A 25,669-nucleotide genomic window follows, 5' to 3' on the forward strand; every position below is an offset into this window, starting at 1 on the left:
ATAAGCCAACAAAACGAAGAAAACACCCAAATATTAATAAGGAAGAATGTGCATTTTTAACACAATATTGACAGGTTCCCTGATGACTATGAAAGAGAAGATGGCAAATCAGTCTTTAAGATGGTTAAAAAAATGGTTGTAGGGAAAAATAATATACCTTGTATATGTTGTGGTACCATTCACACTGAGTGTTGGGTCATGTTAATAGTTGCTAAAAACAGCTTAGCAGAACTTAGTATTGAGGGAATAATTTTCAAAGATTTCCTAAGATAATGTAGCTATAATAGAGAAGCATAGCAAAGATAAAATTCTCAAAAAAGTCAACATGAAAAATTGTTAAACTTACATTATCAGGAATTATGTCTGTTATAAAATTTAAACTAAGATACATAGATGCTCTGATTTTAAATGTGTAGAGCAGTGATTCTCAACCTTCCTAATGCTGTGATGCCTTAGTACAGTTCCTCGGGTTGTGCCAACCCAAACCATAAAATTATTTCCATGTTACTTCATAACTGTGATTGTGCTATTATTAAAAATCATAATACAAATGTCTGATATGCAGGTCATGTAATATGTGACCCCACCCCCAAAGGGGTTGAGACCCCACACGGGGTCTAGACCCCGCTGGTGTAGATAGAGGGAAAATGTACTGACTCCAGCTTCAGAGTCACTTACCAAAATAGAAAGGCCATTTTCGAAAGTTCTCTTTTCCAACCAACTTCACCTTTCTATGTGATCTTCCTTTAAAACATTTCTCTCTGAATTATTGCCACTAATGAGACTGCACCGTAAGAAAGAAATGAGCAGTCCCTCTGAAAATCGTGCCATAGGAAAGAAAAGCTCTGTCCCCCTGAAGACTGTGACCTGCTTTGTGAAGAGCTCACAAGCAATGTGGACATGCAGACATCCTTCCATTAAGACCCTTTTACCTGCAAGTCCTTGGAGTCTTTCAGTGTTGGAGCCAAGCTTAGAATACTGTAGCATTTTCTTTTTCCTTGTGAACAACTATTAGCAATTTTATGGAATTTTTGTATTACCTTGTTAGTCAAATGCAACTTATATTTTGCTTAGGAAATGTTAAGATAAAGTTATACACTATATGTCTACATTTATCTTCCAAAATAGAAATAACATGAGACTTTTTAAAATGTCTAAAATAGAAATTTTATGTGGGGCTTCTTCAAAGCCACATATGTTCCAGGATATTTTTCCTTATATAATGCCATAACGGGGGAGGGAAAAGGAAAGGAACCTTGTAATCTCTCTTTTTTTCCCCTTAAGATACAGTGTTCTTAAAAATACTATTTAGCTCAGACAGTTATTAAATAGGTATTTAACCAAATAAAATTAACTAACCTTAAACACTCCTTCACAGTTATTTATCATATCTAGCATCATAGCAAGAAAAGGAAGACAAAACTAAATATCTTGTCTAATGCTGTATATTTCATTATTAAAAATGCTTTTCTTCATGCACACACACACACACACACACACACAAAATGTATGTCTAAATATGTCCAAAATTACCTATGACTTTTAAAAGGTTTTCTTAAGACAGGGTCTCACTGTGTGGCCCAGACTAGCCTTAAACTAGCAACCTCCTGTCTCAGCTTCTTGCATGGTGAGATCACAGATGTGTGCCTTTATGCCTGACTCCGGACTATTATTCTGAATATGTAGCCCTTTGGACAAACTGGAACTGTTTCAGTTACAGAAAGACAGAGTTAAGGTATAAAAAAACTTACATGCAATTTTAACATGCCAGTCTGAAAAAGATTTGCTTCATATCAGCCTACTTTCCTAAGAAGTACATCGCTGACAACAGCGGTGCCTAATTTCAAGGACACACAGAGACAGAAAACATCGACGTGCTGAAGCCTAAGTAGAATAATCTATGGCTAACAACCGAATGTGCCCTGAGCGATGTGATGCAGGAGGGTGCCAGTGCCAACAGCCCTCTCAAAATCATGTTAGCAGGACCAATTATTTTTGCTTTGTTCCTTTACAGATATTTATTTGAATAAAGTGAAGCATACATATTTATTTTCCTCTAATTCCCCAATATCAACTGTGAATAGCAGCGGTATTCTCCCAGCTCCGTAAAAAGAAGAGAATAGAGAGTAAAAACTAACAACTCGGTATGTGTGTAAATGGAATCTAAAGATAGACACGATGCCAAGTCACAAAAATCACACAATGGCAAATCCAGTCAGTTATGAATCAAAGCACAGGCATATTCTGAGAGTAGAGATGAACACAATTGCAGATCTTCTGTGGGGCATAGAACCCTACAATATTTTAAGCCACACCACCAAGGGGACTGCCTCACTTAGAATATTGACATCGGGAGGCATACTGGGTAACACTGCTGAATCTTTCTCCACGTGGAATATCAAGAAACAAATTCAACCCTGTTTCTGAAGACTTGTAAACCTTCATTATTTTAGTGGGACGCAGAGGGCACGGGTGGTGGGCTGGAAGATACATATGTGGCAATTGGCTTGGCAGCCATAGATTGAGGCAGCTGGAAGACACAATTAAATGCGAAATCACCGTGATGAGAACCTGCAATACACAGGGTTCAACTGTGAATCACACCACTCCGGTGCCTGGCTGAAATGGGAGTATGGAGAAGAAATATGGCCCTAACCAGATGGAACCACTGATGTGATCAGAGCCACGTCTGAAATGACAACCCGAAATGGAAACTGCTCCTGCTCCAATCTATTCGCCACAACTGCTCTCTAGCCGTGGCGTACAGCACTCCCCTGTTTCAGATATGAATGGTAAAGCAACCAACCAGGAAGGAAAGCCTCGAGAAAACTGCCACAAGCGAGTTAGGAGTTAGGAGTCGCAATTGTGGCAGAGTTTTACGCAATGCAAAAAATTAAAAATTTACCCATCAGGGCAATTTACATGTCAAGGATTTAAAATAAAGAAATGTGGCTCCTATGAAGAACCGGTTTGGAGAGAGCATACAGAAGAACTTGGAACAGAGGAATCCTTAGGAAACAGGCTAAGGACACTCTGATGTGGTTGCAATGACCTCTTTTAATGAGGGATTAAGGTATACGCTCTTCAAGCCTATTTAAAGCCACGTGGAGTACACCCATATTCTTTAGCTTCTTTTGTCAACACTGCCCATCTTAAGGGTACATTTCCGTGATGGAGTTTCGAAGGGCTCAAGCTTGCACAGGTCTGACGTAAGTTACTGCAGCTGCTATGAGTTCAAGAAAGGGCTTTGCGTGTCCAGAAGATGGTGTTTCACAACACTGTTCCCATCCTCCCGCCCTAGCATTCCTTCTGCCTCCTCTCCGCCATTACTCCCATGCCTTGGCAGAGGTGATGTCAGTGACCGTTTAGAGTTGAGAACTCGATTTTCTCTTCTTCTCAGTACTTTGACACATGGCTAGTTTTTGCACTGACAGCGTAAAAAGGCTGAGAACACCAATGTGCTGGAATTGAGGAACCCCCATGTCCATTGTGGTTAAAGATGATAGGAAGTCATTTTCTTCAGTGGTGTAGCACTGGTTGGTTTCCCATGCTTCAGTAAATAATCCCCATCCAGGGTCCTGAAAGAAACCCTAATTGAATTCAGTGGAATAAAAAAAAAATTTTAAGTCGTAAAATTAGAAGGTGAAATGGACTGAAGGAAATCCAAGAGGAGGAGATGAGAGAGAGAGTTACAGAGTGGAAAGGCTGTACGATGTAACAAATCATCTACACATATGAAGCCATCAAAAATAACATTAAACATACTTTCTTATTTGGCTATATTTTATTCTAAGTTTCTGCTGCCCAGTATGTAATGTTATTTCCTGAAAATGGCTGCTGTACTAGTATTAAACATTGAACAGTAAAAATGGCTTTATTGAGGTTCTAGAATTGACATATAACTATTGATCTTTTACTGGAGAGAAGTATAGGTTTTATATCCATATTAAAATATTATTGAACTTACTTGTGATAATTTTAACATGATACAATCCTTAAGCTAATACAATTTTAATAAAACAGATGAACATGTGGGTTTGGAGCTCTATTTTGGAATAATATGAATATATTTTTTTTAAAGTTGCCTGCACAGTTTTTTGTTGACTTGTATTTTCATGATTGCTTCAACTTTAGAAAATTACTTCTTTAAGTGGTAATGAGGGGTAAACTTTCAGGCGGTAAAATAGGCTCAACTATGGGGCTGTTATTAAAATTAATGAGTGTCACTGTTGGAGCACAGTAAATCTATACTGTTAATGTCCTCTAATTATTAATCATCATTAGGCAGTTAGGACATCATTATCATTATTTTTTCTGAAGTTTTATGTGAACAGTGTCGACATTAAAGAAAACCAAGGAAAAGTTAAGGTCTCCTATTTTGAGGCTTAGAGTCCAGGATTAATTAAATATTTCTACACAACTAATGTATGTTGGATTGCTAGCCTTGGGAGTTGCTGTTGAAACAGAAAGTTGAGCACTGACTTTCCACATAACCCCTGCTTAGTAAAGTTTCAAGCAAAATATTTTGGAGTGTAGAGAATAAGAATATCAATTATTACAATATCATGCATAAGCCAGCTGCAGATTCCAAATAATTTCACAGTATTTTAATTCTATGAACTGGAACTTCTCAAGTCCATCTCAAACTCTATGTATGTGGCAATGCTTACATAAGTGATCATCATTTTGATGCTAACATTTACCCTACAATACTTGTGGCCCTATTGATGTGGTTAGTTGTGTCCTTTATTCCTTCAGGTTATCTATCGATTGGTGCTGTTATAAGGACATAGGACTCAACACATAACTGCAATATCTGCTTATCTCAAGTGGGCGCATGCATTTTGTTGCTAGACATATCATTTCCTATATAGTGAATTATAAATTGGAAGTCCCATTTCGGTTTCGCTGGTAATCAAACAGTATTTTCTTCCTTTCTACATTTCATCTGTAATGGCTCTGGGTAGCTTTTACCTCTAATTTGGAATAGAGCATAATATTCTGAGAGGTGGGAAAATATCACTTTAAGGCATAAAGAGTTAGATTAGCTATTTCATTTCTCTATAAGTACAGAATATTTTACTACGATTAAGAAGGGGGAAAATGCATGGCACACACAGGAGGTGGATCCTCTTTTGTCCTTTTTCCATCCTTTTCTCTTGCTTGAAACTGTTTCTTGGATATGCTTTACTTTACCTAATGGCAACTATCTAGTTTAAGAGAATTGAGGATGATAGGCCATTAGTTGTTATTAAATGAAAAGCTGCTTCATTTTTCATGCACGTGATAGACTAAAAGTTCAAGACCAAACATAAAATAGTAAGTACTTCCTATGTGGCATGCAATGTACACGAGACAGATGATGAAACATTTCAGAATTTTTTGCTTACTGATAACCAAGTACAACTCATTTTCTTTGCTCCCTTAGTGTTGACCAACACATTGCCAGCCTGGCTTCCTGCTCCTGATTTAAACACATGACTCAAAATGACTTTGGAGGGTTGTGATGCTCAGGGATTTATGGGACATTTGTGTGTAGGATTCCTAAGGCTGTACAGCAACCCTGTCGTTTTTCTGACAGAGCCTGTTTGACTGGTCTGGGATTTATGAAGGAAATAATTCAGAATAGCGTAATAATTTTCCCCTGGCAATTACACTATCATTTGGTGCTTTGTCTCTACAGGGAAAATGGATGTGCTGGGATCTGTACAAGGGTTTAGTTGCTGGATGTAAGGAACAAATCAAGGTCAGAATACAGATGTCAGACAAGTGGCTGCTGAATTCCAGCTCTCGGTTTCAGTTCTTAAAGCTGTCCACATTTGTGCAGCTCTTTGCAGTTTACAAAACACCCCCGAATTTCTTGTCCTTGGCTTTCAGATGATTCTGGAAGTTAAAGTTCAAATGCATCAATACTGATACTTCTATAGATGTACTACTGGTGGACTTAATTTTGAGATTTTCTTCTGAGAGTTTTCTGTGAGATGGGCTATCCTTGGTATATTTTTCTGAGAGTTTTAGGTGGGATTGGCTATCCTTGGTATATCTTCTGAGAGTTTTAGGTGGGATTGGCTATTTTTGGTATCTCTTCTGAGAGTTTTAGGTAAGATTGGCTATGCTTGTTATCTCTTCTGAGAGTTTTTGGTGAGATGGGCTATCCCTGGTATCTCTTCTGAGAGTTTTAGGTGATATGGACTACCCTTGGTATCTCTCCAAGATCTGAGCCTTCTTAAAGTAGTGTTAAGGATATCATGGTCTTAGGAAAAGAATATCTGGTAAACACTAACACTACATTTATTTAAAATATGACTCCAGGGCATAAGGAAATCTTTCAGAGACTTTTTTCAATGGTAGATTGGATATAGGTATAATGTTTTAGCTTTTAATTACGTAATTCATGTACAGAACTAGTTAGTAAATGAATACACACAGAATGGTGTATCCATATTGGCCATCACTGATGGTGTGTGTGTGTGTGTGTGTGTGTGTGTGTGTGTGTGTTCGTGTATCTGGGGTTACTTATTCCTTTGTTTGGAACAAGTTGTGATTTGACAAAGATTTAAACTTATACTCATAGATTTACAGAGGATACTTGATATTGGCTATATATTGGCATCTACCTTTTTAATATGAATTTAGGTAATATGTCTATTCAAAACATGCAAAGCATTGTACACAGAGCATTCATGGCCTTTTTATTCAGGATTTAAAAGATGCAGTTACCCAAAATACACTACAATAGTGAATTAAACTTATTTTATTGACATAATAAATACTATTAGAACAAATCTTGGAACCTTCTGAAAAATTATGATGGCAGGAAAAATATAGAATTTAAATATGTAAATTTTCATGTGCACTATAGTATATGTATATATATAATACACAGACATGCATACACAAACATATATTAAAAACTTTTGAAAATTTTTAGGATGAAGGAGATATGTATGGTCATTTTGAAGTTATTAGGGTTGAGGGATGTTTGCTTTCTTTTCTTATTTTCTCTTATTCACACATTACTCTCAAAGCAGTCATATAGGAAGTTAGCAGACTGCTTGATGTATGGGCATTTAGGTAAATGATTTGATATCCTTGTGGAAGTAAACTTTCCTTGTGGAATAAATCCTGCTTTATTATTATTATTATTTTATTCCCAAGTAACTCCTGAGATCATTAGAAAACTTCACAACTGAATACACAGAGCTAAAATATCACTGTAGGAATTCAATTTTCCCTGGAAATCATAAAGTGTCTTGATGAATTTTCTGTATTCAATCAATTTATTTTCTACATTTAAATTTGCTATTAATTTCACTAATTAACCCAGATTTAAATATATAGTATTTTGGATATAAAGGATATTTTATTTTAAAACATACCCACTTGTTGACTAAAGGATGCTTTCTTGGTGTCCCCTCCATTTTTAGAGCTGTTTATACAACTAAACTGTGCATGGAGAAGATTGAGGAAGCTTTGTTTCTCATACTGTGAAAAGCAAACTTTTGCTTAGCAAATCCCAGAAAGTCAGTGGTTCTGTCTTCACTCCATTCATTTCACTTGCTAAATATAAAATTTCCAAGTATTCATAGAGTGAGAGGATCAACTAGGGAATCATAATTGGCTTCTTTCTTTTCTGGAAAGATCTTGTGACACATTTGAGTTTGTCCTCCACAGATGCCAGAGTCAGGCTTTCAAAGCCTAAGTCAGAGTATGCCATTTCTCAGCTCAGAAAATTACAGAGCTTTTCATCATACATGAGAAACATCCCAGATCCTGCTGTGCAGTGCAAGTGTAGACACACGCATGACAGTGTGCACTCTGGTGGGCCTGGAGTTCTGGAGAGTCTGCCCTAGGCATCTTGCTTCATACCAAAGCCCACTGAGCCATAGCAGAAGGCTACTGAAGAAGTAGACACAAGTTCAGGAAGGATGGATTTCACCCTGGCACTATAGGACAGTACTAACATACATGCAGTAGACCATAGCTGCTCTGTTTTGGACTTTCCGGTATATTCTGGCTCTCAGGTGAAGTAGAAGGTACTTACAAAGGCCCGATGAAAAACACCTGAACAACAAGCTGAACTCTTCCCATATTAATTGCAGACCTGGGTCTAGTTCTCCTGGTAGGATAATAAAATACTTACAGATAAAACAACTGAAGGAAAACACTGGGGAGAGGCTTCAACAGGATGATGTGATTTTAATGGACACTTAAGAAAGGGAAGTCTTTTCTACTTTTCTGTATTCTCAATTCAACTTCTGCTGAACACAAACATCTTTTTCCGCCAGCCCGTTTTCTCATTTGATGAACCTTCACTTTGAAAGGTCTTTCCATTTAAACAGTATTAACTTGCAATGCTAATAAGACAAAAGGAGAAGAAATTGACTTCTTTCCCCCGTTTATGATTGTCAAGTGAAAGGTGGCAGAATGGAAGCCCGAGCTGTAGAAGCTTTTCTCTGTCATGAATCTTCACATATCTCCTACACATTCAGTGATAAATAGAGTCTGATTACAAGTGTTAGTCTTGTCTCTGTGGCAGAAATACCCATCGTAAATGACTTAAGGGGGAAGGATTCACTTTGACTTCTGGTTTCAGAGGTTGTCTCTCCGTCATGATAGGGGAGTCATGGTGATAGCATCAGCATCTCAATTGATGGGATAGGAACTGGTGATTGCCTATTCACGTGGCTCAGACCAGGAGACAGAAAACAGAGGCTGCCTCCAGAAACATGTAGAGAACATTAAGAGGCCTACCATTCGTGCCTCGCCACTCCCATTCTGGAAATACTATGGGAAAATGGCATGAGCTCTCAAACAGTGCCACCAATTGATAACCAAGAGTTCAAACACGTGCGCAAGTTGGGGCAGTTTGGACTGAAGCCCCCAACACGAGCCTGCTCTACCTTGTCTTCTATAACAGCTCATATTCTATGTCACATTTTTATACTAAATCAAACAAGGCAAATGTTAATAAGTGTGGAAGGAAGGGGGAGGAAGGAGTTAAACTTAATTAAAATGGAATATTGAGGGATAGTTTCATGTGGAGGCACCTGACAATGCTTTTATTAAGAGCTCTGACAGTGATTTCCAACTAATGTGTTCAACCAGGTAAGACGGGCACAATGGTATTTTCTCGTAAACTGCCATTTTATATGGTAAGTGTGCAAAACTGTAGTGAAGTTCAACAGTAACTTCATTATTCTTAAATTGACAGTTTTCCCATAATATCATAGCTGGTAAACAATGGGTTATCAATGTGTAATAGCATAGTTTTTTAAAATATAGTCTTCTACAAATTAGTTTTTTTATAAAACAGATGTTTTTTCTTTCTGTGGGGACAAACAGTTCATATCTATTAACCTTTCCACTTAATGGTCAAACACTAGCCCTATTTCTAACAACATTTGACATCCATGGGACCTACTGTACTAAGATGATGGCTGATCACTTATGAAATAATGCTTGGAAATAAAGAAGTCTGGGTGAAGATATAATTCTGGTTGCTATGGTAAAATGAGAGTGTGCATGTTGCTAAAGTAGGTCTAATTGATTTGTTTTAAATTATTAAATGTTTGCTAAAGAAGAAAGCCGTGGAACATTGTCGGCCGCCTTTTTTGAGTTGCTGACCATGAAGAAAAGGCCTCCCCATGCTTCAGCAAAGCATTTAAGTTTCTGGCATAACCTTGTTTTCAGGAGAGTAGTTTGCAAATCAACAATGGCAGGAGGTGTTCACTTAATGGCTGTGTCCTCTCATTGCCTATGAAGATATTTTGTTCCATTTTGACTTGTGCATTCAAAGCTATTGACTAGATATTAATGAGCTCGCCATCTATTTGTGTCGGTCATAAAAGGGATAGAGATAATACTGTACTCTACTACAATCTCCCCATTTTGCTCAACCATTTAACCTTTGAAAATGTGGACTTTTGAGCAAATTTTGATAATGCGTAAGTTTGAGATAACTTGGCATGTGCTCTTTTTTGGATGACATGATATTATTGGCATAATTTAGGGAGTATTTATCCAGTGCCTGCTTTGTGCCAGGCTTTGCAATAAGATATGGGCTAAAAAGACACATAAAACACACTTTCATTTCTTAAGGACCTGCACCCAGGATATGAGAAGAATATGATAAAGTGATGACATAATCTATTCTAATTATTTATGGTTATTGTAATAGACATTGGTGTAAGTTCTACAGAAGCCCAGAAAGGAGGTTCCTGAGTGAGACCTGGGATCAACTATCTTGAGGAGTAAGATTAGAAGGAGGAACAGAACTGTTTGCTTTGCCACTTTTCTTCAGAATTCATGGAAGCTCCACACGTTACTTCCTTTTCCATCTCTGAGGACAGTAAGTCAGCAAAGCACAGATTTTATAATTCTTTCTCCTCAAAAACTGTGCAATTGGCTGAATGAAACACTTCCCCCACGATTTCTCTCCTTTATTCTATGCTCCGAGTGCTATTGGGGATTCTATCTGAGCTATAGGATCTTCCTACAAAGAGAATATATAAGTCATTTAATAATGAATAATAAAGGATAGGAAATCAAAGCCAGTAAATCTTTTCAATTAAGTATTTCAGCCATGCTTTAATATTCTGTGCCTAAAGGACATGAGCAGTGTCTTTTGTCTTTTTCATATATTATTAAATATGTAGTAGGCTATTTCTTGGTTTTAAATGATTTTTCAACTAAGCAGTGAGCGTGTGTGTGTGTTGTCTGAATATTCTGAGGATATTGCCTTCCAACACCTAGATTCAAAGCATGAATGAATCAATTATTTTTATAGGAAAATCCACAATGAAAAACAAGCTATTTTTTTCTTATAAAAGCTACCCATCATTGAAGACCCAAGAGGTAACAATCCCAGGGACTCAGAACGGTTTGTAAAATCAGGTTCTGTATCCTAAATGAAAATAACTAGTTAAGATCAGAGCATTTTAAGATCAGTTAATATAGTTTGGTTTTAATCTCCTTCTTATAAAAATGCTGTCTTGTATGCCTAAAGAAATATTTCATTGCAAGCTCTAGCAAATTGGAAAAGGAGGAGGGAAAGGGGGGAAAAGATGTGGGGCCCATGGAAAATGGGAGAAGCAGCTCTATGGTGCCTGTGGATAAGCTTTGTGGTTAATGTTCCCCATTGCCTTGCCTCTGATTACTCATGCCCACCCTCACCACAGTAGTCGAGGGGCTAGATAGCAGATATGACATTTTCTTAAGACATTAGTGAACACAATTGCTTGTGAAATATTCTGAAAACTTGTGATTCTTCCATATTGCTAGCAACTCTTGCCCTGATACGTGATATAAGGAAAGTGCATTTCAGCATCAGGACCCTTGCACAGTCTAATGTGATGCTCCACTCACTGGAATCCACGATCTTCCCATATTGATTTTATTATCACTACTAGTAATCACCAGCATCATTACCAGCCCATTACCCAAACACATCTAAACTAGGTAACCAACATTATCTCTTAACTCTCTGTCATTTTGCAACGAAGCTGATCATTCCCTTGGTCAATTAAGGGTAGCTCCATATTTTGGTCTAGTAGACTTAAATGCAAGTATATTGAATTATGTAGGAGGTAATTACTCACATATGTTGGTAGTGAGGCAGAATGAGGGTAATTTGAGCGTAATCTGTTTCGTATATCCTCTTTGAAAACTGCATTAGAGAAGGTTAACTGTTTAAAACAATAAATCCAGACATGTTTGTGGATTGAATAAAATGGCAGTTACTTTCTACTGGCATAATAGGTGGGATAGGCTAGTGGATTTGCCGTGCTGTTCTCCAGGTTCCATGTGGATTATTTTGTATATATAAAATCACATTAACTGGCAGTCACTCACACTCATATTCTGTTGTTAGATCTCAGTCACATGGCTATGCTAACCTTGGGGAATTAGATTTGTGATGTGTCTAAGGAAGAAACAGAAAGCCCAGGCTTTGGTACGTGGTGGCAGTTTCTGCCACAGGCCTCGAAACAGAGCTTGCTCTATTTCTGTATGTAATAATTGCTTTCCTTGCCTTAGTGTTATGTGGGACTTAAACCACCCTAGCCTCACTTTTTTTCCTCTGTTGCAGAATGCCAGATGTCTTTTAAATACCTAGATCTGAGTCTTGCTTCTTAAACTTGCATATGTTAGCAATTGAAGAATGAAATATGTGAACGTTTTTGAAAACCTTTTTTTTCAAGTTTTCAAACTTACAATTGTTTTTAGAAGTTTACATTGTAGATATATAGATGAGAATTAAATTCTCATGCCAAAAATGTTTCTTGGTTTAACTTTTTTATAGACAAAAATATGGGAATTCTTTACTTAATTTTTACAGGGAGCATTCATAGTAGAATCAGATGTAAGCCCTTTCTCCCTTGCATGTTTATTTCCATAATGTCATAATTGTTATAATTTTTATAAGAATCATATTGTTCATAAGACATGTCATGTCTGTGTCATCTATGCAGGAGGTTGGCTCAGGGTAGCAGTACCAGTCATGAGTGACCTCCTACTGAGTGGGATGTCAGTCCAATTAGGCAAATATTGGTTACCCTCCAAGCTAAAAGTATGTCTATTTGCATCGTTGTGGATTTTTTGACAGCTCAGTCATTATTTTAGTTCATAGAATTTACAGCTGGGTAGACTCACTGGCTACCCCTCTCTATTGAAAACTTGTGTACCTAATTCTGATACTGTGAGGTCAAGTCCTTGGTCAGCTCCAGCCTGAATCCTTTAAACCCTATACAAGAAATGTATGTTGTCTTCACCGAAGACCTTACCTTCAAGATAAGAAAACCAGGACAATAATAACATCCTGTATTATTTGGGGGGATGCCTATAGTCCTCTGTCTGAGAACAAGAGGGGAAATTTCTTTTAAAAATGATAATTAATTAATTTATTTTTATAGGAAGTTTTCCCCTGTTCTCCTCTTTTCAAAATTGGATTTTATTGAGTTCCACATTTTTCTCTACTCCCTTCCCTTCCTCTCCCCTCCCCTTCTTCCCTTTCCCATGGTACCCATGCTCCTAATTTACTTAGGAGAGCTTGTCTTTTTCTACTTCCCATGTAGAATAGATCCATGTATGTCTCTCTCAGGATCCTCATTATTGTCTAGTTTTTCTGGGATTGTGAATTATAGGCTAGTTTTCTTTGCTTTATATAAAAACCACTTATGAGTGAGTACATATGACATTTGTCTTTCTGGTTCTTAATATGATGTTTTCTAGATCCATCCATTTGCCTGCAAGTTTTAAGATGTCATTTTTTTTCTGCTATGTAGTACTACATTGTGTAAATGTACCACATATTCCTTATCCATTCTTCAGTCAATGGGCCTATAGGTTGTTTCCAGGTTCTGGCTATGACAATATTTAATTTAAATCATACAATGTTATTAAAAATAATATTCTTCTTTAATGGTAACAATCTTAGGAAAGCAAAATTTAACTATTATATGAAAGAGAATCCTAGCTAAATAATAAAGTTGCTTATTGATACCATCCCAGGTAAACTGATGTTATTTATATAAGAAAATATAAATGCGAACAGTGTCATTTATATGTGTTCAAAACCATCTTTACTAATAGAAAAAAACTGGAAATTAGGGGTAGTTATATTAGGTATGACTGATCATGTATTGTAGCTACATCAAAATCTTTAGAATGACACACAGTGTTTTACTACTTTTTGAGAAAAATTGAAGTGCTACATTCAGGATTAGTTTTTGTTAGCAACAATATAAAACAGCAGTACAACAATATTCACCTATATTTACTTATAGCCTAATTTTAGTAAATCTCAGTCAGGACTAAATATTATGTAAACATGTATAAATAAAAATGACAAATTTGTTTCCACCAGACCACTTTCTATTATGCACAAATAAAAAGAATTTTTTTACAACAACAACAACAACAAAAATAACAAACAAACAGAAAGCAATCAAATACCAAAACAAAAAATAAGAAACAATGAGGGGGCTACAAAGATGGCTCAGGGGTAAAAAACACTGCTTGCTCTTCCACAGGATCCATATTTAACCTCCAGCATCCAAATGGCAGCTTACACCATCTGTAACTCCAGTTCCAGGGGATTCAATTCCCTATTCTTTCCTCTGGTAGTACAAAGCTCATATGTGGTACACAGACATACATGGAGACAAAATACACACACACAGACACAAACGCACAAAGTAGCAAAATTAAAACTTTTTAAGAACATTGTGAAATTTAAATAAGAGAATGAATAGGACGTGATTTTTCTTACATTTATTTTATTATATTTTAATATTAAAAGTCTGTATGTATACAGTGTTGTATCTATGTAATCCAAGAGAGTTACACTCTCATAATTTACTTAAATACCCCCCACCTTTGAGACAACACATTAAATATTAGTTCCTAACATAAGAACTTGAAAAGACATCAGTATTCAGACCATAATATAATTAAGTTTTTTTTTTTTTTTTTAAGAAAAATTCTAGTCAAATGAATGGCGCTGCTAATATAATTGAGACATCTTGGCCAAGATCATCTTCTAATCTACTATAATAGACACTGCTTCAGTTTCTCCTTTGTATGTGACCTATGGGAGAGTCAACATACACAAATCTTTTTGGTTCTCCTTTTCCATTGAACACCCTTTAATTATAGATAAAATGTGCTCAGACAACTTCTTAATGTTTCATTTCAGCATGTACTAAGTAATTTTTATATTTGGACTGGTAAGATGGCACATTGAGTAAAGAGTTTGGAATAAAACTGACAGACCTGAGTTCAGATCCCCAGCCTCTCCCTTTTCAACTAGAAAGCTTGATTCTGCAGCACGTGTTTATTATCCCATAATGCACCTCTGAGAGGAAAGGAGGCAGAGACATGCTTGCTGCAAACTAGTGCTCAACCTGGCCTGGCATTTGCAGAGATGAGCAAGACAGATCTGGTTGCAAACAAAGAAGATGAGGACGGAGGCTCGAAGATGTCCCCTGGCCCCCACATGTACACTGTGGCATGCAGATACTTGCAGTAACACGCTACATTCCAATATGTACAAACACAGTGTACTCCCTGCTTTTGTGTGTCAACTTGACACAAGCTGGGGTCATCAGAGGAAGGAGCCTCAACTGAGGAAATGCCTCCATGAGATGCAGTTGTAAGGCATTTTATTTATTTTTTTTATTTAGTGATCAATGGAGGAGCACCCAGTCCATGATGGGGGTGGGTGGTGCCATTCCTGAGCTGGTAGTTCTGGGTTCTATAAGAAGTGGGCCAAGCAAACCATGGGAAGCAAGCCAGTAAGCAACACCCCTCCAAAACATGCATCAGCTCCTCCCTCCGGGTTCCTGCCCTGTTTGAGTTCCTGTCCTGGCTTCCTTCAGTGATGAACATCAATGTTGATGTGTAAGCCAAATAAACCCTTTCTTCCCCACCTTGCTTTTTGGTCATGGTAGTTCATTGCAGCAATAGAAACCCCCACTAAGACACACACATACACAATGCATCCAATCAAAAATGTTTATATTGTTATATAGCACACACATTTAAAACATGAATTGATGCTTATTTAGTCATCCTTTAGATAACCATGTGAGCTAAAAGTCATTACACAGAACTACAAAAACCACAAGACAGTGTTCAATTACTTTCAATTACTTGTTATTTCTGGAGTTTCTGTCAAAGGAATACCTATTGGCTCAGTTCAAACTCCTTGATTCTCTCCTTTACAAAAACACTTTCTGATGTGTTTGTATTCTTGTAAAATTTTAACTCTCTGCCTCTGTATATGTTAAGTGGCTCTGGCATCCTTACGAGCGCTGTTTTTAAAAGTGGGTAATTTTATTTTCATATCACCGCGTGTCCTTTCTTCAGACTGTGATGAATCTCGCTTTCTGTCTTTTATTTGCATAAATAAAATCTTCATTTTTGCATCATTGTGCAGCTCTTCTGCATCTAATTAACATTAAGTTTCTTTTGACTGTGCAGGGCAGGCTATTTGCCTCAGAATATCCCCCTGGAGATTATCAGATACCTGTCTGAGGAAAAGGATTTTCTTCCTTGGCATGCTGCCAGCCGAGCTCTTTATCCTCTGGATAAATTACTGGACCGCATGGAAAACTACAATGTCTTCAACGTAAAAATTATATAATTTCTTCTTTCTAGTTTTCAGAAGATAAACTATTTTTTCATTAAGCACTCTTTGCAACCGAGTCTGAATTATTTCATTTCCTCCTGCAAGTTTAAGCTGTTATTTTTGTCCTGATTTCCTATGCAATACTGATGGCAGTTATTTGGGAAAAAAAAGAAATTTAACACAAGGTACCTTTTATTCTGGCCTAAAAGTGTCAATTAAGCTTAAGTGCTCGAGAATTTAAGGAAGAACGTACATGGCAAATCCATAAAGTTCAAACTTACTTCCTGAGAGTTAAAAGCCTCTGTGTTCGCCAAGGACTTAACCTGAGTTGAGGGATCCCAGAAACTTAACAGAATATAGATAGTTTCCGTAAAGAATCTTAGTCATTATTTTTATCCAGAAGGGCATGGTGAATCCAATGCACCTCCTTAATTAAAAAGGATAAGAGCAACATCGAGGCCAAAGCCCATATATAATTGGGTCCAAGGGGATGCGGGGCAGCAAACAACAGATAATCCAGGCAGACGTGGAGGCATGACACTCATTCCAAAATGGTACCTGACTAGATTTCTTAAGATCAAATCCCAGGAAACCAAAATTGTACGGCCAACAGCACCTAATCGGATTCCATGATCATTTTGAATAATACCAGGATTAAGTACAGCTAATGATCTTTTGATTCCTCAATTTCTTGTCTTGGTTGTTTGTGTGCACAATACGGTTTTCTTTAGCTATTTTAAGAACCTGCACTATGTTTTTATGAAATCATTCTGTGCCTTATGACATAATGACTCTGCAAATTAACATACACAATGGAAGTTATTCAAGGATGGATTGTCGGTGGTTTGATGTTTTTAGAGCTATCTAGGTTGTCTGATGTTCATCACGGTTGTCTCCTTTTTCCTTACCCCAAGGCTTCCTGAAAGTGACTGTCAATTTACTTTTTTAAAATGAGAATAATCATGGCTTGCCTAGCCATTGTTGTTAGTTTTGCATAAGCCCTTAGCAACAGACAAGCAAGAAAATGTGTCATTTGAGTTAGGGGATAATGTTTGTCTGCTAGAGAAAGTCTTATATTTCCCTTTCTCTCTAACAAAGAGATGCTGAACTATAAAACTCCTAAAAAGGCAAAATACATTCTTGTGTATGTTTATACTTTTGAATAGTATATCACGTTAGATTCCTCTTACCGTGAAAGTTAAGAGACTTCCTTGTTGTTGTAATTTTAGCACTTTCATTCCTTAGACAAATATCTAAGATTACGTTAAAGTGGGGAAGCTTATCTTACAGCAGTATTGATATTTAAATGCATCTTTAGCTGAATACATATTTGAATTTGTGATACTATATCACAGTGAGGAAGTGTTATGCACATCTTCTCTCCCATGATAGTAGCCTATTGGCTGGGCCAGTATAACACCTTTTCATTGACTATACTCTATTGATGCAAAATGCCCAAATATTAGATATTTCAGTTGAAGAGAATGGCTCAGGAGGAGAAAATGCTTGCTGCTCTTCCAGAGGACCCCCGTTCAATCACCAGCTTCTGTGTTTGGCAGCTCACAATCAACTATAACTCCAGCTACAGCAGATCAGTTACCCTTTTCTGGCCCATCCAGGTGCCTGTACACATCTGGTCACACAGGCATACACACCTATACACAGAAGAAAGTAGAACCTTAAAAAGTGCATTAGGTCTTATTAATGTGTAGCTGCATATGGTTACATATATGTATGCATGCATCTCACCCTGAACCATCCCAATAGCCTTTACTGTATTAAAATTTGCCATGTGAAATATTTAGCACTGCACATTATTCAATTGGAAGGAATGAGTACAGTCTTCTATGTCTTAAACAGGAAACTGAATAAACTCATAAGAGAACACTATTGTGGATTACCCAGATTTAATTTTCAAGGCGCCAAATTTGGGAAGATGAAACTAATATTATCTTCTTTTCTCTCTCCATGTAGGAATATGTTTTAAAACAAGTTGCAACAACATATATCAAGCTTGGATGGCCAAAAAATAACTTCAATGGATCTCTTGTTCAAGCATCCTACCAGCATGAGTACTGTTTTATTCTCTTGTTCTCTTTCCCCAGAGCTGTGCAAACATGCCCTTCTAGTAACACCCCGCCCACAGCAGCATGGGGCTGCCTTTCTCTCTTTCCGCATTCTGCATTTCCCTTTCCTTGGAGGACAGCAGCTGAGCAACAGAGATTTTGCTGCCTGATCTTGAGAACAAAGCAGTTCATGACTGTGTTTTAATTTAAGATCTGGCTGTGTTGTGATCTTGGGATCAGAACCCATGCCCTTGACTAAAGGACTATCTCCAGGAAAGACTTAAGTCTGCATAACTCCCGTTCAGTCTAATTTATTTTCTTTACTCAGCCATGTAGGATTTCTGCATCTAAACCTATTTTGTGTTATATTTTACTTATCTACCATCTTATTTATGTTTCCCAGTGCTTTAACAAAATTCCTGATAAAGAAAATGAAGTTTATTTTCACATATTTTGATCATGTTTTCTCCTCCCCCAATTTCTCCCTGATTCTCCCCCACTTCACTACCCACCCAACTTCAAGTTCTTTCTATTCTGTCTTTAAAAAGCTGAAATAAAACAAAATGAAAAACAGGCAAACAAAAGCCAATAAGACAAAAAAGAAAAAAAGAAAGAATAAAAGGAAAGTAAAAAGCTACAAATGTAACAACAACAACAACAAAAAGCCATAAAACAAAAAAAAACATGGAATCAGTTTGGTGAAGTCCACTATACCTGGGCATGGGGGCTATCCTGGAGTATGGGGTATATACACAGTGACACTGGACTGTAGATAATTGATTTTTCCTTACCTTGAGGTAGCAATAATGAAAGCTCTATGGTTGTGGTAAAATTTGGTGTTCACTTTTCCTTCTCAGGGCTGTGATTGCCTATGTGTTGAACCTGTGCAGGTCTTATAAACATTAAAACAGCCCCTGTGAGTTCGTTTGTGTATCAGTTCTCTTTAAAACTAGAGTTTATTTTGATCCTCGGTTTATCAGGATACATTCCGTATGACACATGTATGATGGATGAAGAGAAAGGTGGCTGATCATATTGTGTCCACAATCCAGAAGCAAAGAGAGATAGATAAATTCTATGGGAATCTTCCTTTTCCCTGAATAAGGACTAGAACCCAGCTAATGGGATGGTGCCATGTATAGTCACAAGGGGTCTTGCTTCTTCAGCAAAGTATCTCCGGTGCAGCAGATATATTCACAGCTATATCTCCATGATAATTCTAAATGCAGTCAGGTTGACAGTGGCGATTACCGATCATATCTAAGATAACACTCTGTTTATCTGTCTCTCTCTTGTTTCTGTCATCTGTCTGTCTGCAACTATTTAATCACCCGTCCATCTACCCTGAAATGAATTTCTCTAACTTTCTTCAGATTGACATTTCTTTTAATCTGTCCCCCTCCCGACAATGTGTAGGGAACTACGGAGAGAAGTGATCATGCTGGCATGCAGCTTCGGGAACAAACACTGTCACCAGCAGGCGTCCACACTGATTTCCGACTGGATTTCCAGCAACCGGAACAGGTGAGTCAGAGTGCATCCTGTACGTCCTGTTGCATCTAATTCACATCCGGTACTTGCAGCAACATTCAATGAGGTCTCAGAGCTAGGTGGGCACACTCCTCTCATCATCTTGAGAAAAGCAAGACAAGAGAAATGTACCCTTAGATCTTTGTCTCAGCTTCCCTGTGTGCAAGGTGGCAGCCTGGAAGCTAACCCTCACTCATCCCAGGAAAGGCTAACTTACCTTGTCTAGGTCCTCATTCCTCATATATGTGAGGTGTCGCCTTGAAATAAGTCTAGTAACTTTCTTATAAGAAAAACAATTAAATAAAATTTAAAGTCTTCAAGGTTTTCATAAAGGTTGAAACATTTATTCAAAGTAACTAGCATATGTTATCAACAAAGTCACAGAACCAATTTTCAAATGAAAAACTGAAAACAAAAAGGTTATAAGCAAGTCCTTTGCTCTTTGTGTGCCTCTTGACAGTGACCTTGCACTTGTATCTTATCTTAGAATATTATGATGCATAATTTAAATATAAAATGGATAACAAAAATTATTTAATCATTAAAAACAGCATTTTACTAAATACCACATTTTATGAGAGTGACAGATATATCTATATATTTTTATAGATTACACACACATCTTACAGATGTAAAGACACTTCTTTGTACTTATAGGAGTCTTAATTATTCCGTTATACACACACACACACACGTATATATACTTTGACTGGTTTCAATTTTCTCTGCTTTCTGGCTTCCATGATTATCCACAATCTAATGGGAAGGGAAAAGGAGCTACAAGGCAATTTACATATGGTGTTTTACATTTACAGAATGTAATTACATCATTTACAGAATGATGTTTTGTGTGTCACTAGAGGCTTGTCTCTGATATAGGTGCTGACCTCACAGATAATCATATAGAACTATTGGGCACTATTACTTGCTTTGGGGAAAAAATGATAATCATCCCAGTAACCATTTCACATTTAAATTTAATATCTTGCTGAGTCCAAATCAAAGAATAGCAAATCTATCTGAAGGAAAGGTCTCTGGAAAAAATTTTTCACTGTAATGTTTAGTAATTTTTTTAATATTTCTCACTTTCTACAACAGTTTTCATTTGCCCTTTAAATGGATTCTTGCTGTCCTGTTCTGAGTTAAGGAGGGAGGTATTTTATCACTGTCAACTGTCAACTGATCCATCATGTAGTTAAGCCAATGGTTAAATATCATCTGTGTTTTCTAGGACTAATGTGTCGTCTTTTTTTGCATTTTACTGATGTTATGGCAAATTGCCCTTTGTGCTAAGTGTTCTGAAAATGAAAACTATATTATAGAACTGGACACACTGTAAGTCCTCTTCCCTGCTGTCACCAGCTCTCTCAATTCTACCACTTTGCAATTAGAACACAAAAATGCCTATCCATAATATAAAATGTAAAGTGAGGACATGTGTCATATATCCAGAGAGGCGAAAAAACAGTTGCATATATGCGAGAAAAAAATCTCTCCTCCCTTATCCTTTAATTTTCCATTGTTTCCTTTTGATACATTTTTTTTTTTTTTTTGTGGTTTTTCGAGTCAGGGTTTCTCTGTGGTTTTGGAGCCTGTCCTGGAACTAGCTCTTGTAGACCAGGCTGGTCTCGAAGTCACAGAGATCCCCCTGCCTCTGCCTCCTGAGTGCTGGGATTAATTGCGTGCGCCACCACCACCCGGCGATACATTTATTTTTTGACTATAAACACATGCCCTTTCTTAGAGCTGCTAATTGTTCTTAGTCATTCAAAGAACTTATTCATGCAAACATATTTTCTTACCATTTTATTAATATTTGGCTCATAATTTTTTAAAGAGCATACAGACTTAGCATCTACGTTTAAAAAGCATAATTATTAAAAGGCCCTAATTTTAAAATAATTCATTTGCTTCACAAACTCTTATTAGGTAAGTTTTTGTATCAGCTTGTAGCTGGAAAGCAAATAGAAGAGGTGATCCCAAAATTAATGATGCCTAGTTCTAATAACAATATAGTGTGACGGTGGTGTTTAATGAGATTATAGTTGTTTGTTTGTTTGTTTGTTTATTTATTTATTTATTTTTGAGAAAAAAAAATGTGACCAGAAGAATCAGGGAGTCCATGGCAATGAAAGAGATTCCTGTTTGGAAGAAGTTCTCTGCTCCCCCCAGCCCAGCCCTGGGAATGAGTAAGACTATGGTAGACTGGTCTGGACTAGGGGAGCAGTAGGAGGATGGGATTCTAAGAGGCACCCACATGGAGGATGCTAACTAGTTTAATAAATATAGTGTTTTTCACTCTCAAGATTTTGTAATCTATTACTCCCATAATTCCCTTATAAATGAAAGTTTCTGCACAATTTGCCAGCTCATTTTGGTTTTGATAGTTCTGCCTTTATTCAAGGGCATCAAGTGATTAAATTCATGCCAAACATTTTATGATTCTTTCGTTCCTTTCTTCCTTGCTTTATTGGACTCTGCTTTGCTTAAGGCTGTATTGGGACATGCAGTTTTGCTAAGTAGAACCTACTCTGTTTGCTTAGATTTGCTTAACCAACTCCTTGGTATGCACACCAGTAGTCTACTGAAGCAAGGATTCATGATGCCCACAGAGGTATGTGAAAATCAGAGGCTTCATCTCAGTTTTTCATATGACAGTGTAATAGTAGAACAAGACTACAAAGGATAGTTGGTGCTAAATTTAACTTTCTTAAATTAACAATAAAGGAACTAGCAAGCTTGCTTTGCTTAGTCAGCTTCCTCTGTTCTACCCCCACCCCTCCCTCTGTTTGATTTTCTCACTGAAACCTTAAAACGAATGATTTACAAGAAATTATCCAAGTTCAAAGCACTGGAAGCCACATAAATAATATGTGAAACATGTTGGAAGATGCATATTTATGCCGAAAACAGGAAGAACAATGAGTCGAGAAGTAGTGGGGTTCACAGATCTTAGGAACTGCTGCAGCACTGTTCAGCTTCTTGACACATTGGGCAGATGGGCAAATCAGATACATTAGAATTAGAAAAATGGAACAGATGTGAACGTCAGTGCACGAGGAGGGATAATGGAAACAAAAACTGCAGTCAGGAGCTAGAGATGATGGCAGCAGAGAGAAAAATGCAGGAGTTACAGTGGGTGATAAATTGAATGAGTCGACATCCTGATCCCTTTTAAAATATTCAAATGCTACAATGTGTTGAATTGTAATGGTGATGTCATGCATAAAAATGGATGGAGCTACAGTCAGATCTTGTTAGGTTGCAATTTGCAGGCTAAGTTCAGCTGAGTGCCACAGTTCAGAAAGGAGACAAATTGCCCAGCCTTCAGTAGAGAACAATGCAAATGATAAAAAGATCTGGAAAATATGAACTAGGAGAGAGCTTGTGAGACCAGGAAATCTCACTCCTAAAAATAAAATAAAGAAAAAAACAGAAAAGATCAGTTTTATATTAATATATAAAAAGCATAACCTGGGGCAGAAAGTAGTTTCTCTTATTTACTGATAGACAAAAAATAGAAGTTTCACTGAGTCAAGTATAGACCATACCCTGCTACTAAAGATTAATTTCGATTTGACAATCAAGTCTCTGAAGTGGCACACAGTCAAGTATATACAGTTGGTCACATAGAGATCATAATTTTTTCTAAGTAATAAATTTAAACTGAAATTAAATGTGTTCCTGCAGTATTGTATTTTTCAAATAGCATTAGAAGACACAGCAGAAACCTTTAGCCTCTAATGACTGTAATGACTATTAACATTGATATTATGGGCCTGACTACATGGCCTATATAATGTAAGCTAAACTGGTAAATCCTGTCTGTAAGACAAATTTTCTGTGATGTCTCCTTTCCAGTAGAGAATTCTGAGACATCACAAATTAATTTAATATGTTACTTAATAGATAACCGTATCCTTTTCCAACATATAAACCAAAGACTGACATTTTCACTCTGCTTAAAAGCAAAACGAAACAAACAAACAAACAAACAAACAAACAAAAAAACTATTAAAATGTTGGGAGGTAGCTCAGTTGATAGAAGACTTTCCAGACACATGAATTCCATTTGTAGAACCTTTGTATGTAATGACATGCTCCTATAATCCCTCTCCTATAATCTGGAGAGGCAGAGGCAGGTGACTGACTAGCACTTGCTAGTCAACCACTCTAGCCTTCTCTGCGAGCTCCAGGCTTAGTAAAAGAAACCCAGTCTTTAAAAATAATGAGGTGAAAAATTCCTGACAAAACAACACCTCATATTATCCTGTGATTTTCATCCAAACACACACACACACACACACACACACACACACACACACGTGCCACGTGCATCTATACACACATACATGTACAAACATACTCTATACACATACAAAACAGAACCCTCTACCTAGTGAAGGTCAATTGAACTTTAATTATTTTAAAATTCCTTTTGGGACCAAAAAGTCAAATAGAAGACCTGCTCTGTAGTTTTATAAGTTTAAGTCACAAACTTCCCTGCTCATGTAATTTTTCATAATGTCACTGATATGTTATTAATGTCAGTTATAAATCTATACTTACCTTACTTTTAATATTTGTTAAGTTTCAGAGACTGCTAGTTTTGTGTATTATCTTGCTATTTTTGCTTTTAATTTTGCCCAAGGAAAATGCAGGTCTTGCAGAGGTCCTGTAAGTTACCAAGATAAACAGTGGTTGGATAGGGCCACCTATTCCTTCCAGCCTGATGCTTAACCACCCCACATAAATCTGTTTCATTGCAGATCAAATTGACATATATAATTTTTCAGGAATGGCTTTAAATATTGAAAATTAAAGCTGTGTAATGTATATCAAGAACTTTCAATAGATGTTATAAATAACTGAAGAAGTGGTACTCTATGGGCATAAGACAGTGGCTCTGAAGTTTCAACAAGCATTGGCAACTCCCAGGGACTTCACTTTACTGGGCACCACATCTAAATTTTGGGATTAAGTTGGTAGAGTGCGGTCTAACAATTTGAATTTATAAAATGATCCCAGTGCTCTGGGAGACACACTTTGGGAACTGCTGATGTAGGAGAGATAACTCTCTAAAGTAAAGGAGATTCATTAGCAAACTGAGACCATTCATCTAGAAAACCTTGACAAACTTCCTTAGCTTTCTTGTCAGAAAAGTGGTGATCATTTATCTGATTAACCATTTCAGTTAGGAAAGATCAATAAAAGAATGTCTATCTGCCTTCAGATACCCAAACTTCAGATGGAAAAACAAACCAATACAAAGCACAGCCTTGATTCCAATGTGTCTCAATGTGATGGTTAATGTAAATTTTAAATGGTGACATTAACATGTATTAAATGACTTCAACATTAAGTTTACATCCTCTAGTAAACTTTTGGGTTTGCAAAAGGTGATAGAGAAAAGGACACTATTATTAAAGCTATTCTAAATTAGGAACAAGAGGAGATTTATTCTTCCCTTCCTTAAAAAATACTGTCCACCTAGGACTCCAATCAAATATTATTTTCCTTTATTGCTTTTGATTATCCATTTCCATTTATGGCACATGGACCTTCAGTAGTTTATATCTTACTTCATCTCATACAGTAGACATGGGAATTTATGCCATTTATCCTTGTATTTCATCCTTTTTCATCGATTCTTGCTTTTTATGAGACTATAATATGGAAGGACAAAAGGCTTTCTGCACCAAGGTCTCAATGAATCTGTTTTAAAAGAAGTTTATATTATCTTCCTCTAAAACATAGACTCTAAGTTACAGTTCACACGTCTTAGGTATTCTGGTCCTCTTCTTTCAAAAATTTTTTCTATTCTATTTATCATATATTATACCAAACTTTGCATTCATAGACTTGAAGTATTATGCAGCCAGAACTGCCTTTCAGTGTTAACTTAAGAACATTACCTTCCAGCTCTTTTTCCATCTTCCTCTCC

At 36.9% G+C, this 25,669-nt stretch overlaps 1 protein-coding gene across 1 annotated transcript in view; it reads left to right on the top strand.

Moving 5' to 3' along the window:
- The window catches only part of Trhde (thyrotropin releasing hormone degrading enzyme), a 377,812-nt gene that overhangs the window by 312,877 nt on the left and 39,266 nt on the right, over positions 1-25,669 (top strand). Inside the window, exons 13-15 of the mRNA XM_005358058.3 lie at positions 15,982-16,129; positions 18,104-18,201; positions 19,612-19,719. Of these exons, the coding sequence (XP_005358115.1) occupies positions 15,982-16,129; positions 18,104-18,201; positions 19,612-19,719 (354 nt within the window). The remainder of the gene's footprint in view (positions 1-15,981; positions 16,130-18,103; positions 18,202-19,611; positions 19,720-25,669) is intronic.

This window comes from Microtus ochrogaster, chromosome 24 (genome assembly GCF_000317375.1).
Source record: "Microtus ochrogaster isolate Prairie Vole_2 chromosome 24, MicOch1.0, whole genome shotgun sequence".
In the NCBI taxonomy this organism is placed as follows: Eukaryota; Metazoa; Chordata; class Mammalia; order Rodentia; family Cricetidae; genus Microtus; species Microtus ochrogaster.